The sequence below is a fragment of the Cornus florida genome, unplaced genomic scaffold (genome assembly GCF_030987335.1).
Source record: "Cornus florida cultivar Cherokee Brave unplaced genomic scaffold, ASM3098733v1 CherokeeBrave_3.0.0_Hap2_Chr06, whole genome shotgun sequence".
Taxonomy (NCBI): Eukaryota; Viridiplantae; Streptophyta; class Magnoliopsida; order Cornales; family Cornaceae; genus Cornus; species Cornus florida.
The window spans coordinates 31536378-31552741 of NW_026775576.1; the positions used below are offsets into that span (position 1 = coordinate 31536378).

The 16364-nt window shown below is 36.3% G+C and overlaps 1 protein-coding gene across 1 annotated transcript; it reads right to left on the bottom strand.

Moving 5' to 3' along the window:
* Nucleotides 1-469: 469 nt before the first annotated feature.
* On the bottom strand, nucleotides 470-1589 carry LOC132313920 (uncharacterized). Its single transcript, XM_059812854.1, has 2 exons — nucleotides 1505-1589; nucleotides 470-840 (listed from the first exon to the last, which is right to left on the bottom strand). Exons 1-2 carry the CDS (start codon nucleotides 1587-1589, stop codon nucleotides 470-472), a joined length of 456 nt encoding a protein of 151 aa, XP_059668837.1.
* Nucleotides 1590-16364: the final 14775 nt, after the last annotated feature.

The following is a 16364-nucleotide window of genomic DNA, read 5'->3' on the forward strand; positions in this document are numbered from 1 at the left end:
TCATCGTCGGGTGGGAATCGCTCCGATCTCCCACGAAGTGAAAATAATCCCCCGCGAGATTGCAAACAGACACTCGCCCACGAAAGCAATCAATCGTGGCACGAAAGAAAGACAACCAGTCCATCCCAAGAATGACGTCAAAACCCGTCATGTCGAAAACAACAAAATCAAACTCCAATGTCCGTCCAGCTATCTCGATAGCATAACCCCGACAAACACGGTCCAAAAACACTGGACCACCAACTGGTGTGTCAACACAAAGGAAACCATCCCACTGCGTGACCTCCAGACCCAAAGAATATGCAAATGATGTAGATATGAATGAATGTGATGCCCCTGTGTCAACAAGAACTCTAGCCCAAGAACTGAAAACTGGAAAGATACCTCGAACTATAGAAGTCCCTGCGGAGGTATCGGCCTGTGGCAGTGCGTAAGCTCATCCCTGAGCCCCTGACTACTGTGAACTGCCCTACTGAGCTGACTGATGTCCGGAAGTAGTAGGTGTAGGGTTCTTACCCGGATACAAACTGACTGGTGCAACTGGCTGTGGTGCTTGAGGCACCCTAAAACCTAACTGTGCAACTGTCGATTGTGCCGGTGTGGCCTGTAGGCCTGCGCCACTCTGTGCCCTATTCTGTAGGTGCGGACACTCCCTCTTGAAATGTCCAGGCTGCTTGCAGTAATTGCAAACCCCTTGAAGTCCCTGCATCGAAGCTGAAGACTTACTAGTCTGAGAACGACCGCCCTGAGACTGCAACTGTGGGCAACGAGGCTTGATGTGCCCCGGCTGCTGACAGTGGTGACAAATGACTCCCCGGGCTGACCCCGAAGATACTAGACCTGCAGATGCAGACCGAGCCTGCTGTGACTATCCCTGAGTGCGTGAACTGTCCCCAGCCTTAGCCTTCTTCCACTGACCCCCAACGGATATTGATGAAGCCTCTCCACGTGGCTGCTTATATGAACCCTTGATCTCGATCCTCTGCCTCAACTAGCATAGCCTTCTGTACTACCTCCCCATAAGTCCTCAGATCCAACACTGAAATTCGTGGCCTAATATCAAGATGTAACCCATCCTAAAACTTTTTCGCCCTGAGCTCATCGGTGGCTACCATCTCCGGTGCATAGCGGGAAAGAGAAGTAAAGTGTGTCTCATACTCAATGACACTCATCCTGCCCTGATAAAGACCTGTAAACTACACTCTCATATCATGCCTCATAGCCCTTGAAAAGAAGCAGTCAAAGAGCAATGTCCTGAACTCCTCCCAAGTCATCACCTCCACATCGTGGCTATTGGTCATAGACCTCCACCAGATATCGGCATCTCCCATGAACATAGAGGCTGTCAAGGAGATCCTCAATCAGTCTGTAGGTACTGCCATGCTATCGAGCTTGCGTACCGTGAGATCAAACCATGCCTCTAAAGCAAGCGGATCCATACTCCTTGCAAACTGGTCGATCTTAACCCTCTGTAACTTCATAAAGTAGTCCAATGCCTCATTACCAACTGGTGCCGGTGCTGGTGCCGGTACCGGAATCTGTATCCCCGCCATTTGCTGGCGAAACATCGCCTGAATGGACTCTGACATCCCCAGAACCACTCCCTGTGCAATCTGCTCCTCGTAAGTCGGAGCTCGTGGTGGATTTGGACCCGTGCCACGAACTGGAATCCTAGGCCTCCCTGGACCCCTCGTAAACTCGGTGTCATCCACCTGCTCCTCAACGCCCTTACGCGAAGACTACCCACGTGTGACAACCATGATGCTAAACATATGCAATGAAAGAGGTCAACAATAACACAAGTTATTATGACCGAATGCAACTCGTACTATGAAAGTAAGAAATACGAAGCAAGATGAGGTATGTAACATACGGTCATGATAAGGCAATCAAAGAAGGCTGTTTAAACAGTTAAGCACTTAAGCAATATGTTAAACAAGGATGCTTCTTAAACATATAAGCATACAAATATAGAGACATATCATAATAACAAGTATGTCACCAAGAAACATGTAATCATGTTATAATGCCAAAAACATGTTATCAAAGGTATGCTAATAAATCAAAGTACACTAACAAAAGCATGTTAGGCACCCAAAACCCGTCGTCCTAAGGTTTACGAACCTAGTAGCTTTGATACCACTTGTGACGGCCCAAGTTTTGTAAACCCAGTGCGTTAGTGATGACCAAAAGATGACCCGATAACGGATTTCGAAATGCGGAAGTGAAAGGTGAAACAACGGTCTCTAGAGATACAATGCGTCTCTAAGACACCAATGTGACCCTCAATGAGGTTATGGAACCCAAAGGAAAACAAATGCGAAAGTGTCGTTTCAAAAACGGACAAAAAGGAACCTAGGGGCAAAATGGGCATTTTGCAAAAAAATGGATTCAAGTGCTATCGAGCACACCACTGGGAAGACAATGAAAAACTAGTGATGATGGACTCAAGAATTTCATTATCCGGATTCCGGACGAAGGAGAAACGACAAAACAAAGAAAAACGAGCAATAAAGCTAAAAGGGTAAACTGGTAATTATCAAAAAATATCTGGGTGCAACCGAGCATATCGTTGGATAGACAATGAAAAATTAATCAATTTAAAAAAAAAAAAACTCACTTGATTTGGAGTCCGGATGAGGGAGAAAGGTCAAAAACAAAATCGACGTCGCGGCGGTCCGACGAAGGCCGTGACAGCTACAGTGCCGTCAACCCACTACTACTGCAACTGAAAGTAAAAACAGACATCTAAACGGACTTTTCAGGAAAAACTCAAAGAAGAAACCCCCCCTAAAATCAAGTTTTCTACCCGAATCTCAGACGGAAACCAAAAAAATGCATTGTAAAATGTCCAAAATACCCTCAAGAAAATCAGGTCTAGAGGTCAAAAATCATTCCAAGCTACTACCCAAAGAAAGGAAATGGGGCTTCGGAAGGTTTTTAAATTGCCTAAATTGAAAATTCAATCTTAAAATATACCCACAAGACCCCCGGAAGTTTCGGATCGGTCGTCACGCTTTTAAAAAAAAAGTCGATGAATAGTACCAAGTATATTAGCACTAAAGTCGGCAAAAATCTGGCAGCAATGATTTTTTCGAAAAAAAAATAAAATTTTGAGGGCCAAGATGGCATTTTCTAGAAAACCACAAAGAAGAAACCCCCCTCAAAATTGAGTTTTCTAGGTGACCTAAGAGGAAAAATGAAAAAATGCAATTTAAAATACCCGAAATGCCCCTAGAACAGAATAGGGTAAAACTACCTAAAAATGCTACTTAGAGTCTTTGTTTCATCAAGGATGGTGTTGTTTGGCAAAGTGAGCATGCAAGCATATGTAATGTGATAAAATAGATGTGTTGTAATGGCCTATGGCCTCATGGCATGTCATATGCAGAATAGATCCTTCAATGCATTAATCCACATATCTTCCATAGGCAACAATGAAGTTCAAAGTTAGCATACATTTCACATAAGTGTCTTTGGCCCTTGGCCTCATTACAACCACATTCTAAGAGTGTCAAAAGGTGCACTTAAGTGCACATTACATAACTTAGACAATAAGTACAAGTTTTATTAAAGTAAGCAAAAGTAGGACAAGATATGCTAACATATGCATATTCTATGTCATCAAAAATACTTCAAGAACTCTAGTGAGTCTAAGAATGCTGTGCATCCCACACTAAGGCTTCTTTACCTGCAAAACACCCATTAACTTAGGGGTGAGTAAACAAGTTTACTCGTAGGGAATGCATGGGTTTATCTTTGTACCAAGTTACAATCCAATATCATTTAATTCATGCTATCAAGTGACAATAGAACTTTTAACATAACACAATGAGATGTAATTTTACAAAGTTAACAACTTGGAATTTAAATGCAAAATCAAACCAAAGTGGATACTTGGACGTCACGCCGGATCAAACCGACAATGTGGTTACTTTAGGGTTACTAGCCCATGGGTAACCTCCCTACGTGCGCACTAGACTTGTAAAGGGACTTTCCCCCGTACTAGAACCATGCCCTAGCCATAGTCATAACAACGACATCCCCAAGTTTCCAAAATCAAAATTTTATGCACATTACATATATGTATCAACATAACATATATATATACAATGTAAAGCCATCAACATGCACAAATCAATTTTGGAAACACAATACATGCCCTAAGTTCTCAACTAAAATGGCATGAAGAATATTGAATGATCATTATGCAATTTGCCACTAATTACAACAATATCATTCAACAACAAGAACATAGCCTCACAAGTATGATATAAGTTTAAAATCATAATTTAAACAATTAAATAAAACAACTAAATTCCATAGATTTCACTTCTCATCCAAACATGCTCAATTTAATATATGTTGTAGTACATGTCATGGTTATTATATAAATCACTTCAAAACTTGATTTAAGTCATGGGAGCATATAAATAAAAATTAATTAAATTAATTCATTAATCCCTCTAGATTTTAAAACAACTCTAAATGACCTCAAATTAACATAAGTTATGAATCAAGCCATGGTCATGTTATTTATCAAGTCTAAAGTGAATTACATACAAGTCACAATTAATCATTTATTTCTCATTTTAATACAAGACGAACATATAACTTAGATATCACTATAGGAACAAATAAAATCACTTGGAAGATAAATGATAACACCCCCTACCTCAATAGAGAATTGAATCTCTATAATCCAAGCAACCAAGCTCAAAATGGAAAACAAGTTTAGGGTTAATGAAGAGGGAGTAAGAGGAAGCTTTTGTCTTCCAAGGTTTTATGCTTAAGGTGAGTGGAAGGAAGCCAAAATGAAGAAAAAAGCTATTAACCAAGCTTTTCTTCAATGGTGGCTAGGTTATGGTTCTTGAAGACAAGTGAAAATGAAAATGATAAAGTGTAAAATGGTGAGTGGAAGGGCTAAAAATCCTCCACTCACTGTGTGCTCTTACACTACCTCTCTCACACACACAATGCAAGACTAAATGGTGAACCTAAACTTGTCATGAATCTATGGTTCATTCCTAGGCTTAATCTCAAGCCTACACTTGTCACCATCCTATGTAAACTTCCAAGACTTAATATTGAACCTACATTTGTTAACCATCCATGCCAACAAGTGTACCAATCCTAGGCCAACAAGTGGGTGAATCTCCACCCTCCACATGTCATCATCCAAGGCATCAAAGTGTTTCCACGCAAATATTAACAAGTGGACCAATGAGAGAGTGTGACACTTGTCACACTTTCCGAAAATTACAAACAAGTCCTTTTTGAAAATACCTTCCAAATGAAATTACAAAATGGTCCCTAAGACGAAAAATAATTACTTTACTTAATTACCCAAAAACCCCTCAAGTTATGGATAATTACAAAAAGTCTTATTTTCATGACTTTTACAAAGAAAGTAAGCATTTAATATGCATTTTTACAAAAGTAAAAATTTAGATGCCATGAAATTTAAATATCATGAACGTATGCAAAATCGGAATCAAATCCGAGCACAAAAAATGAGGTTATGCATGGAAAAACGAAAGAAACGGGAAAAAGACGAAAAAAGAAAATCGCCAAAAATGGAAAAGGAGGAAAAAGGCCTGGTCATTATACTTCGGGACTTAGAAAATTTTCAGATGGGTCTAATTTCATGCCTTCAGTTGATTGATTGCAACTTGATTCCGATCGATCGCATCTGTAAAAAATTCTCTGCAAAAAATTCTATTCTCAGTTGACTGATCGCAAATCCAGCGCGATTGATCGCATATTCTTGCCTTAAGAAAATTTTGAATATTTTTCAGGAGCTTCAAAACTACATCTCTGTTGATCGATCGATCGATCGCCCTTGTGTCTAAAATTTAACCCCCAATTCGATCGATCGCCTGCTTAGATTTTGACTTTTAAGTTAGAATTTAGGGGTGGCAAAATAGGTCACAACCCATCAACCCACCCATATCTGCTTACTTTTTAATGGTTTTGGGTGAACCATATTAACAATGGTTCAAAAATGGGTTCGGAAATTTTTAACCACTTAATTTGAGGGTCAAGATGGGTTAAATATGGTTACTCATATTCAACCTATATTTTACCCATCATATAATAGACATGGTATGCAACGTGGTCGATACCTCAAAATGATGTAAAGAGTTGAGTGTGTGAAGTGGCCACCACATTTAAAATTTATAAAAATCATTTAACACTATATTAAGTAGTATGAGTGAAAAGGGATCGTCCCAAGGGATTTGCAAGGTACTACGGAATCAATTCGGGTTAGTAGGTTGAATGATCAAAGAGGGGTTTGGTTGGTTGAATTAAGATAATGATTCAATTAAAAACCATGTAATTTAAAATCAAGCTAAATATTAAGGTATAGAGAATGAGAGAGAAGTCTTGGGGCATAGAGTTCACAGCTAGGCTTCACCTCACAAAACATTTAGCATTTGCCAATTTAGGGGGATTCCAAGTTGTAAATCAAATATATGTGTGTCATTAATTAAATTACTAAGCATGGATGGCAAAATAAGCATAAGTTGTCTAATCAATCTAGTGAGTAGCACAACCTATCAATCAAGCCTTTAATCATTCACTAAACCCATAATTAATACACACACTAAAATTTAGATAAATTTACTAGTTGCACTCAAAAGCATGGATCATCAAACAATAAGAATGGATCGTCCACCTATCTAGAAATTTAAAGCAACTACACTATAACTATATTAATGATAAGGAAATTAAACTAATTAAGCTAAGGAGGTAGTACAATCTATCAAGAAATAAGCATAACCCATCAAATAAACCACAAGAGTAATCAATTAAGTACCATGCCTTGACCATCACTAGATCTACAATTCCAACACAAATAGACATGCATTAAACTCATGAAATCTAGTGTAAGCACATAACCATTCATTCTAGCATGCATATACATATGAATAGAAATAAAAGATCAATTGGAAGAATTAATCCATACAAATCATGTAGAAACTTTAAGATTTATATAATCATAGGTCAAAATATCAATTACAACTAAAATCCCCAAAAATTACAAAGTACTAAAGTTTAGGAGGCAAGCCTAGAGCTATCTCTAGCCCCCAAAGGAGGATCTAGCCACTTATGGTTATTGTCATCCAACCCTCAAAGGCTTTCTTCAATATAGGCACCATCTTCTTCCTTTTACTTTGGTCTCCAAAAACCCTAATTTGGAGAGAGAAAAAAATATCTAAAACTACGTCTAAAACTTGTTTTATAAAAAGTTCAATGATGAGCGATGAATATTGCATATTCGAACCCCTAAATATACATATGTGAAGGCCTAAAGTGATACTTATATCTATTGTTAGACTGATTTATGTTTATTGTGTGTTTATAGGTACTTTCCCAGAGAAACGGTTAAAACCAGGACTTAATGATGAAAATACTGATATCAAAGCTTACAAAGTCGTTGTCGGTCATTCAAAGTAAGCCGAGAGCTTAAATGGTGAAGTCTAGAAGAATTCAAGTACCAAAGCTCGAGCCTAAGTCTTAAGGCTCAAGCTCAGCAAGAAAGAGAAAAAAATCAACCAGGCATTAAAGTTCAAGCCTTGTATTTTCAGAGCTTGAGCTTTTCTAGCCCATCTGGAGCTCAAGACCTATGAAGCTTGGATCAGCAATGTTAAAAGAAGAGAACCCCAAAATATTCTAAGTGTCGAAGGAAAAAACACTTCGAAAAATAGTTGATGAAAATTAACTAAGTACAGAATTGAAAATCGAGCACTATCTTTTGAAGCTCGAGCAATAATTCCAGAAAGCTTGATCATTGCTCCTAAAAGCTCCAGCCTGAGCCCCAAAGCTCGAGCTCCACTTCTTAAGCTTGAGCCTTCCAGGACAGATCAGATTTAAAGTTACGGGATAATTCTTTTCTAAGTCGTATCTCACTCCAGATGGGCCAGAAGACCTAAAAGCCCACCAAACCTTTATTTTCTTCTACAAAAAAAGGCATAGGCCTTGATAGAAGGGGTCTTTTTTTCTCGTATTATTCAGAAGGTTGATACTGTGGTGTCGGCTTTTAAGGTTTCCATAATCTTAGAAGGTGAAGATCCTGAGAAGAGAAGTGCCATCAGCGACGATGAAGATGACAACAACACAGATGATATTCTGCATCATCATGAGTAGCTAATTCCTCTCTTAGGGCACTGATGTAACCCATCTGATTACTATGGTTTGATTGTTTTAACTTTGGGATAATTTTAATATATATTCTGTTTCTAATTACATGATTATGAGCAATTGAGATAACTCAATTGGATCTTTTAAAGTTTTAATAGTTTTTGAATTGTTATTACCTTGTCTTAGATATAACTGTTTATTAATGTGATACCCCCTGATTTCGGAACACGGGTTGATCAAGTCCGCGCACAAAACCAGAGGATATCAAAACAATTAAAGTATTTCAAACAAGCACCGATTACAAAATGAAATAAAGAATATATAATGCGCTGAAGAAAACTAACAAATAATAATTTCCATTAATAACTCTCGAATGGTTACAACTCGGGAATCCCGTAACTCAAGGATCTCTTAACCAAAATCCACTATCTAGAAATTCATCAATAAATACTGAAGTAATAATATCCTACTTTGAAATAAAATAGAAAGAATGGATAAGTCCTCCAGCTGTGGATCCTCAACCTGGAGACTTGGACCTTCTAATAACTTGAAAAATAAATCGTGAGTTAGACCCACGAGCAAGTTCTCTCTACCAGACCTCTGAAAACCAATAAAGAAATCATCTTTGACCAAAACTAAACCTAATAATTTTTTTATCTTTAATAAATAATGATACGCATATATATAAATAATTATATATAAATACAACAGTCGCATCTATTACTAGGTTTATTAATTCCAAAACTATTACCAATGATTAAATAATAATTATTTCTAGACCAATCCACCATTTTTTTATAAAGAAAAATTCCTTAACCTCAATCCCGTCCTATACAGTTAATTAAATATTTAAACAATATAATTAAAGAATATTATATTTAATTCAAAACCCAATAATGATTTAATTATGTAAATCACACATCCAATTTCTAAGCTTTGACGATCGTCCATGTCTCCAGCAACATTATTTTATTAATATATATAAAATAATACACTAACCTAGATTATTCTAATTTAAGAATATTTAATCATAATCCAACCTACACATACAATAATCATAGATAAAATTTTAATCATCTAACACAAAAAAAAATAATTATGCATTGGCAATTCAACCATGCCATTATAAATATATTTATTTATATATTGGCAATTCAGCCATGCCTCCTTAAGTATATTTATTTATACATTGGCAATTCAACCATGCCTCCACAAGTATATTTATTTATACATTGGCAATTCAACCATGCCTCCACAAATATATATATTTATACTTTTAAGATAGCAACTCATTCATGCTTCCTATGTATGTATTTTATTCATACAAATACCTAGAAAATATATTTAAACCTTTGGCAACTCATCCATTGTGATACCCCTCGGATCCGAGACACGAGTTGATCAGGCCCAGGCCCAAACCCGAAGGAAAATCAAACAATTAAAGTATTTTAAAACGAACACAGATGACAAAAAGAACAATAAAGATAGAATAAAACTGAAAGAAACATTAATTATAAAATCCTCCATGTATAACTGAAAATTGAAACTCCAATCCTCCAAAACTTCAAAGTTACAACTTGGGAATCCACTGATGGACCCCTAACTAAAAGTTCAACTGAGAATGAAACTGAAAATAGATAATACTAGAAACATCGAGAGAAGTCCTACGTAATCAGATGAAAGTGAGACTGTCCTCGACAAGCACGATCAAGCTCTAAGGCTGGAACCGTCCTATACCTGAAAAGAATAATAAAGGAGTGGGTCAGACCCACGAGCAAGTTCTAATCTAACTGCAATCCATACAGTGACCCGATACGCAGATACACCGTAGACAGCTCACAATATCTATCTAGTCCATACGTATAAATATATCCACACTAAGGGACATTCACTAGTCTATAATAGCGGTCTCAACCTGAATAGAAGGCAACATGCGAATACGCACCCAAAGGTGGGCATGAGTACCTAGACCTAACAGGGTACACCTCAACCTATTATAACCAGCTACGCATCCACTGCATATACGCACCCTAACCAACAAGTCTGAGACTCAAGCTCAACTCGTGGTACCATAAACATATATATACAATCCATCCAAATCCAGGGTAAGCAGTTTAACAATTTATTAAACTGACCTATAATAAACCAACTAGTTAGTCACTCAACTTATTCAGTGGATATGACTTAACTACCATCCGTTAATCCAGGAAGTCATCCAACTTGGTTACAGCTGATCTGACTTAGTCACAATTAGGATTCGATATCTTACAATCCATTCCATTAATCCATTAGGTTAGGTCTTAGCGTTTTGAAGCTAAACCATCCCTAGTATGCCACCGTCCCATACCGGTGCATATAATCCTCCATATCAATGCCAATTACAATATAGAAATCATAATTTAGTAAATTACATTCCAAAACATTATCCAAATAATTGCAAGAAGATATTTGATGTTCTAGCAATTAAAAATCCAAATGATAATCCATATCATTGCAGAAAGTATTTACTATTTCAACAATTAGCCTCCAAAGCATGCATAGGTCAACTTCAATACATCAATGACCCTATAATGTATTTAGAACAATTTATAAACATATTAGATCCCACTGGAATGCTCAAAAATAAGCTTGAGCAATTAAGTCTTCTTCCATCCCTTAATCGTGTACAATGTGCATAAATTTTATACAGTTTGTTCCGTTAATTTAGAGGTAAACTTTAATCAATTAAAAGACCTCTTAATACCCAAAGTTAACTTCTTAATCACTATGGCAAGTCCTAATATTTTTTTTTAAACAGTTCCCACACACAACAGCTTCAAACAGTGCATTAAACACCTTCTGGAAGCAAACTGAGCGAGAACAGGTTATGAACAAAAGGGGAGCCGGCTCCAATTTTTATTGGAGCCTGCTCTACTTGGGTAGAGCCGGCTCTACACTTCCTAGAGCCGGCTCTACACTAGGGGGGAGCCGGCTCCCTCCTCCATGGAGCTGGCTCTCTCCCTCTCTGAGAGCCGTCTGTCCGTCTGTGACTTCTGCGACCTTCTTCTTCAACGCCGGCCGCTTCCCATCCGTTTTATTTAGTTTTAGACTGTTCCCAAGGGTCCTAACTATGTCCAATATAACCCCCATGGAGTGTTTACAACAGTTGAAATCAAAAACAAAAACTACAAGTTCCACAGACAAATCACGCTTAGGAAAACAACTACTGTAATGAACTTTAAAAAACCATCACCGAATTCATTCAAGGCAAAGATAAGGTTAAATTGACATATAAAACATGCTTAATTCAATTATTGATCCATTAGAACCCTAGAGTATGTCTAGGTGCACAGAACACAGGCCAACGGGAAGGAGGAAGAAAAAAACTTGCCTGAAGTTTTGGACTCAAAACTTGTCGCCGTCTTCCTAACGTCCGGTAACCACTGCAACACTGTCTAGCCTCCTAATACCTCCTTGGTCCTCTCTGTACACTTCCTCTTAAGCCTCACTCTGTTTTCCCCACAACTGTTCTCTGTTTCCCTCTCTGTATCTTTGGTACGTGAATAGAGTTTTTTTTCCAACCCTTGATACAGAGTAACCATATATATATAGGCGTAAAAACATAAACCCTAATCCGTGTTTAATCAGAGACAGAGCCCTAATTCTAAACCTAGTCGGCCCATGAAACTACCTTTGTTACGGCTTACCTAAATGTGAAATTTCCAACCCCAAAGTTAACTGTAACTTAACACAGCATTAAAAAAAATAATTAAATAATTAAATCCGCTTAACTAATTAATTCCAATTAAAAACCCAATTAAATAATTAAAAACACTTAATTCAATTTAAAACACATGACACATAGGTAAACAACAATTAAACCAAATAATCACATAAAATAATTTAATTCAAATTTCAAATAACCAATTAAATAAAAATGCGATAAAGATAATAAAATAAATTAAAAGGCAATACAATAAATATGTTGAAAATGCCGAGACTATCATTTTTAAAATTAGGGGTATTACATCCATGCCTACAATTCAACCATGTACCAAACCTTAAAATTAATTTAACAACAAAACAAATCATACATAGGCATTCCATGCATATTATACGCATATCGTTAATTTAACAATGAGCCTATCAAGACACCAAAATAAGTGTGTGTGTGTGTGTGTGTGTGTGTGTGTGTGTGTATAACACCTTCCATAATCCTTGATTATTTAAAATTATATATGCACATACATATATATATACACACGTCCATCCATACAACTCATAAATTAATTAAACCAGATATACACATATATAAATAAATATGTATATGTATACCTCCTTCCATCACCAATATATTAATTAAATTATATTTTTTCAAATTAAATGCTATTAAATATCGTCATAAATCTCGGTTTAAATAATTTTCCTACACTGTCTTACTAAAACGTAAATATCTCCTAGTAAAATGGAAATCTGATAATGAAATTTATACCATTGGAAAGAGGATGAAAAATCCTTAATTTTGAGCTCAAGAATGACCCAATTTTGATTTAAAATGACTGAATTATGACCGCTTCAGTTTCAAGTATCAAAAAAAGCCAACATGGATTTCCCACACACTGGGTCCAAGCTCTATGTGTACCAGCGCGTTTTTATTGGTTAAAGTATTTCAGCTACTGTGAGCTCGCCACACTGAATCCATCACTTCCTTTATGCCGCAACTAATGGTCACAAATCCGTGCGTAAATGAACATGCCCACACTAGACTATTTTCTGTTAACTAGGATATATCTAAGGTCCAGATTAGTGAGTGCACCATCTTCTCATGGTCTGCATTACACCAGATAATTCCATAATTGACCAGACCACTTCTATACCCAGATACACATGCGCACCAAACTTTCATGCGCCGTGATGCACCATATCAATCCATATAAGTTTACTTAATCCTATGGCCCCGATTGGCGCATACACCCACCTATCCTACGCCGCGCCGCACAGGATTAAACTCCTATGTATAAACTCCTATACGCCGAATGCAACATAAGCCTCCAGTGTATAAAATATATAAACAGTATATATATAATAATTGCCCAGAATAATTTTCAAATATTATAATTATACCTGAAAAATATAAAACAAATCCCGAAAAACCCCAGAAAATTTCTAGAAAGTACTAGAAACTATAGAAACCATAGTTAACCCTATTGGATTAAAGCTCAACCTATAAATTGATTTTAAAAATATATACAACACTTATATATATAATTAAAATCTAATAATCCAAATATAAAAATATAATAATCTATGCTTTTAGTTATTCCGATCTAACTATGATTTTAAAGAAATAAATTTAATCTAAATATTGATACTCAAGGTGAATTCATTATGAGTTCTAAGAGGAAATGTGATGGTCCTGGTTTTTAGGCCAGTGCATCTTGTCATGAACCGAACGTAGATCCAAAAATGAATCCAGAATGCAGAAGCAAAAGGTAAAACAACGGTCTCTAGAGATACAACTAATCTTTAAGATACCAATGTGACCCTCAATGAGGTCACAGAACCCAAAGAAAACAAATGCGGAAATGACATTTCAAAAATAGACAAGAATAAACTTAGGGGCAAAATGATTATTTCTAAAATAAAAGTGGGTGCTACAGAGCACACCATTAGAAATACAACAAAAAATGAATGAAATTAGACTCAAAAATCATCTGATTCAGAGTCTGGATGGAGAAGATAAGAAAACAGAACAAAGAGCCATCCTCTATTTAAGAGATACCAAGACCCTATCTCACTAAAACTATAATAACTCTTGCTACGGTTGGAGTTTTGGTGTGTGGTTAGTACCATTGTAAAGCTAACTTCAATCTCTTGAATCTAGACTCAAAAACGACCTGATTTGGATTTCAAACGAGTGAGATATGATCCTCTGAAGTTGGTGTAACAAAGTTGTCCAAGAAAAAATGAAATAAGAAAGCTCCAGGGAAGATCAGCCGACCTACAGCAAGGACCAGCCTACCAAACCTCAATCATCAGCTGGATGAAATGACCATTTTCACAAGAAAGGCTACTGGAATTGGTCTCGAAGGTTTGTCAGCCGGCTGATGGTTCTTGTCAGCTGACCGACGCAGCAGACAGCAGCAAAAGCTGCTGCTGCAATATGTGGGGAAAGTGCTCGGTCCAAATCTAATGTTATTCATGCATCTCATATGTCCTAAAACAAGTTTTAAAACATGCCTTGGCCTCAAACAAGCTTCCATAACATGCTAAATCAAAAGGGAACTTAAAATCATGCTCCAATGCTTAAATTTTGCATAAAAATTCATAAATCATCCAAAAATAGCTCCAAAGTCGAAACTTAAGAGTTTTGTGAGATCTGAACATTCATTCAAAAGTAAAAAGACATTTAAGACGCGTTCTAATGGCCCGCAGCTTCAAAATACCCCTAATGCAAAATATGACCTCTCAAACCTCAATTTTTCATAAAATGGCCTAAAAAGTTGAAATACAATGCCATGGCATATAAATGAAAACAAAATGGTGTTCAGCCCTTGGCCACACCTCACACATGATTAATGAGACCCTATGAAAGAATTATAACGGAATTCTCACATCTGATGCAAACATGGTGAAGCAATGACTTGACATTTTTCATTATTTCCATAATAAACCTTAAAAGAAAAAAATGCATACAATACAAATTAGATGTCATTGGCCTATGGCCTCATCTCATACATGTCAAATACATTGTGAAAAGCGTACTTATGTACACATTACATGTTTAGAATCAAATATACACATTTTGACATATAAGGCTACAAGTAGCATTTCAGCCAACCTTTACAAGAATTGAAACTTCCAAGTCTACAAATCATCTAAGCAAGATGAGAATCTCGAACCTTGATTCCTGTACCTGAAAAATATCCCCGGTAACTTTGGGGTGAGTAACATAGAGTCACTCGTAGGAGATGAGCATGCATAGACCTAACATTTTACAAGGCTTTCACATTAATGTAAATCAGTTCAAAAGGATCATGCTACCTAACGTCTATGTTATAAGTAAGACTCATGAATCATCCTAAGCTACCTTAAAGCATTTCTAGTATAAATTACAATATTTATGCAATTAAACAATATAGATGCATAATATAGAACGTAACAAGATATAGTTTCTCAAAAGTATTAACTTGAAATCTAAGATACAAAATCAACTAAAGTGGTTCATGCCACCTAGTGTCTATATTCCATATGAGTCTAAGGAATCATCCTAGGCTACGGTAAAACAATAAAACACCAATCACAATATCAATGTAGTTTAACCAACATTGGAACTTCCAATACAACGCATAAAGCATAATTTCTCAAAGTTAACATCTTGAAACTCAAAATGGGAAATCAAAGAAGAATGATAAGTTACAACATCATCTAATTATCAACTTCAAATGAAATTCGAAATCAAACAAGGTGGATACTCGAACATCATGCCGGATTAGACCGACAATGTGGTTACATTAGGGTTACTAGCCCACGGGTAACCTCCCTATGTGCGCACTAAACTGTAGGGGGATAATCCCCCGTACTAGAACCATGCCCTAGCCGTAGTCATACAACGATGCCCCAAATTTCCAAAATCAACAAATTGTTCAACAACGGAGACATATCAACATATATATCCAAGATAATCAACTATCTACCATGCACAACCGAATTTGGAAACACATACAATACATGCTCTAAGTCCAAAACTACTAAGGCATGACAAATGTTGAATCTTCAGTGTGCGATTCATTACACTCTATAACAATATCATTCAATCTTGAAAACATAAACTCAAGAATCTAATACAAGTCCAAAATCATGATTTAAACATATAACCAACTTCAAATACATGATTAAAACCATTAATGCAATAGAAATGGAAATTAAATAATTTCTCTAGGTTTCAATCTGAACCAAATAATCCCTAATTGATATATGTTAAACAACATATCATGGTCATTACATATATCTATTCGAAAACTAAATTAGATTATTGGAACAATAAAGTAGAATTTAATTAAATATCTATATTCTAAAATAACTCCAAAAGGTCCCAAATTAATATATACTAGTAAACAAGTCCTAGTCATTACAAATATCAAGTTAAAAACTTAATTAAGCCAATGGAACCGTTAAATAGATTTTAATTAATTCTTTTAATTAAAATTTCTAGATTTTCAAACTCATCCAAATGCCCC